At 43.2% G+C, this 3,391-nt stretch overlaps 1 protein-coding gene across 1 annotated transcript; it reads left to right on the plus strand.

Annotated features, from left to right (window-relative positions):
• Window positions 1-1,470: 1,470 nt before the first annotated feature.
• LOC127683521 (homeobox protein DLX-4-like) lies at window positions 1,471-2,879 on the plus strand (the record flags this gene model as incomplete). The annotated part of the gene is made up of 3 exons (XM_052180819.1): window positions 1,471-1,678; window positions 1,795-1,994; window positions 2,433-2,879. Coding segments are annotated over 3 exons (855 nt in total), but the record flags the coding sequence as incomplete, so codon positions are not given.
• Window positions 2,880-3,391: the final 512 nt, after the last annotated feature.

The following is a 3,391-nucleotide window of genomic DNA, read 5'->3' on the forward strand; positions in this document are numbered from 1 at the left end:
CAGCTGGTGTACGCTTAATTGGTGGTTGTCTTGTTTCTGAGAGATCTTGGGGGGTCCAGGTTAGTTGAGACTGCTGCTTTCTTTCTTCTATGTCTTGTATTCTCCTGGTAATGATTAATTATCCCAGATCTCATTCCTTGGTTTTCAATTTCCAGGGTTGCCTATATTTGTCTTTGTTATATCTACTTCCAATTCTAGGTCTTGGACTGCATTAATAAAAACTTTCACTTTTCTGATTGTATCTTCCTGTATTGCTTATGGGATTTATGTGTTTCCTCTCTAAGTGCTTCTACCTGTTCACTTGCGTTTTCTTATATTTCTTTATGTGAGTTATTTATATCTCTTTAAAAGGATTCTATTATCATTAAGATAAGATTTTAGGTCATCTTCCTGACTTTCAAGTGCATTTGTCTATCCAGGGCTTGCTGTGGTGGGAGAAGTAGTTTCTGATAATGCCAAATTTTACTGGCTTCTGTTTCTCATGGTCTTGCTCTTGCCTCTTGTCATATGGTTATAGGGAGTTTTTTTCTGGTTGGGGTGTTTCTGTTTGGGAGTTTTCTTTTTTGTCCCTAGGTTGACTCAAGTCTCATGGTAGGCCAGTTGCCTTGGATGTGGCAAACCTCCTGTGGGATCTTCTCACTGGGGAACCTTCAGAGGGGCATGTACACTGGTGACTTGTTGCCCTGGTGGCCGTGTGTCTTCAGGGAGGCCTTCTTGAAGACCTTTGAATTGTGGGTTCTTTAGAGAGGCAGAGAAGCTGGAGATATGTTGCCCTGGCTGTGACACATCTACTGGGATGCCTTCATACTGTTTACTCTTGAGAGGATTTGTCAAGCTGTTGCCCTATGTTTCGCTGTTACCCAGGGAAGCATAAGTACTGTAGGTTTTGTTTCCCTGCATGCAAAAGAATTCCCGACAGGCTTTCAGACTGTCGATTCAGTTTCTCTGCATGCTGCAGTGCCCCTGGGAGGTCTTCAGACTTTGGTGTCAGTTGTCCATTTACTCTGTTTGCAGAATTCCTGGGTTTGTGATTTGACTTTTGTGTCAGTTGCCCTGCATGCCACAGAAATCCTGTGAAGCCTTCAGGCTTTTATTTTCATGGGCAGAGGCAGACTAGCTAGTAGTCTGTCCCAACAAAATTTCACAGCCAGAAGTGTAGGATATGGAAAATTTAAACATTGGAAATGAACATTCAATTGCCAGCTTACCTGGACTGGCAACCTCTTGTTAATACTGGAACCAAGTGCATATTTATTTCAATACTGAGAATACTTGTAAGATTTGGAAACAGAGGCAGTTGTTCAGAAAGAATGAAGCTCCTGTCTGATTCCTGCTCTGTAACAGTCCAAACCAAATGCTGGGTAGGCAGGATGGGTAAATCAGTGCTCTCTGTACGTTTTTTGACGTGTTTTCTTTTACTAGATTCTCCAGAACATATTCCAATAGGTTCGGAACACACAGAGGGCTGAAGGTCCCTCCTTGTATCCAAAATTCCAAATGCCTTCAAGTGCACCCATAGAAACCAGACCCCAAAGGCTTCAAGAGACTGCAAGGAACTTACCCTTTCAAGTTTATTACAGTCCCATATTGACCCCAACAAATCCAATGCAATCAAGTCTTTCAGTCCCTGAAAGGGACCTACATCAGCAAGAGTTCCAAGGACCATCAAGAAAATCAGGTATCCAAATGCAACTAGATCCTGTACTGGGCCCAGGTTTACCTACTTTGAAAAAACCCTCAGGGCGTCTAAGTTATCAAATACATAATTGAAATCTTGTTTCCATGTTCTCATAGGATCTGTGGTACTGTCAGAGAAATATGGTGACCATCAATCTGGCCCTGTGACTTCAAGAAAGGTGCGGAAGGAACGCATTGTGTACTCCAAAAAACAAAAGCACCTGCTGCAAGAACATTTTGATAAGTGTCAGTACCCAAACCAGGATCAATGTGTGAAGCTGGCAGAGTTAGTTGGTGTGACAGCGAGGGACATCAAGGTCTGCCCCTCTCTTTTCCCTCAATCCAACAGCAAAAATCTACACTTTCCCATCAGAAACTTTAATTTTGTTCTTAAATGCTTAGGGCAGTGATGACAGTTTTAGGTGGTGGATATTTATGAATCAAATGCTGGGACTCAAATTTTTATCAACCTGGTAGCAATATAGAATAGCATTGTTTCCATGCAGGGTCTCAGAAATCTAATCACCAGAGCTCCTGCTAAAATACAGGACACACTGGCTCAATCTCCCCAGTCTTATGTTGTCTGGTCATACACAATCTACTTTATTATAATATCTTAGCCATCTTGAGTTTCCTGCTTCTTTGTTTCTGACATGTGAATCATTGCTATACAAACACCTTTTATCCAAAATCTTCACCTTGTTGTCCTGTTAGGGGACAACAGGCATTCTTCTGATATCTTCTTTCTTTTCCAGATCTGGTTTAAGAACAGCCGAGCTAAGTACAAGCGGATGGCTCTCCAGAATATTACAGAAGCTTTGCCAGAGACCAATGGAAGTTCAAAACCAGTTTTTGAATCAACCCACTTTCCTGGTTCCATACCTCTTGTTGCTGCTGAGAATGGAGAGCCCATGTGTTCAGGCACATTTAGTGAGGTTTCCATTCCCAAATTCAACTGCATCCAGGAATCTTCTCTGCATCATTATCAGGCCAGTGATGCAGACAGGTGTAGTCAGCAGGAAGATCTGCTTGTTGGCCATGCTCCCATTATAGATTGGGATTCTGGTCAATCAGCAGCAGTTGAAGCCCAGACTGATCTAGCAGTGACTGAATCTACAGATGTCCTAGAAGCTGCCACCCATTGCCCAGAGGAGGCTCAAGGTTCAGGTCCATCTGCAGAGGAACTCTGGCAAAGAATCCTTGACGACTTGGAGAAATCCGAGGACTGGCTTACTCCAGTGACTGAATCTACAGATGTCCTAGAAGCTGCCACCCATTGCCCAGAGGAGGCTCAAGGTTCAGGTCCATCTGCAGAGGAACTCTGGCAAAGAATCATTGACGACTTTGACATACCCGAGGACTGGCTTACTCCAGTGACTGAATCTACAGATGTCCTAGAAGCTGCCACCCATTGCCCAGAGGAGGCTCGAGGTTCAGGTCCATCTGCAGAGGAACTCTGGCAAAGAATCCTTGACGACTTTGACAAATCCGAGGACTGGCTTACTCTGGATTACACCCCAAATCCAACTTACTTCTCTCAGCTCCTTGACCATTCCAGACATTTATAGTCATGAAGAAGTGTGTTATGTACACCCTTTATCTCAGTATTTGTGGGAATTAACCAGGCCTTTTTGTAGACGTTGTGTACCACTGTGGTTTATATAGAGGGGTTGTTTCAAAGCAACTGTAAATATTCATTCTTCATTGTTACATT

The sequence above is a fragment of the Apodemus sylvaticus genome, chromosome 1 (assembly GCF_947179515.1).
Source record: "Apodemus sylvaticus chromosome 1, mApoSyl1.1, whole genome shotgun sequence".
NCBI lineage: Eukaryota > Metazoa > Chordata > Mammalia > Rodentia > Muridae > Apodemus > Apodemus sylvaticus.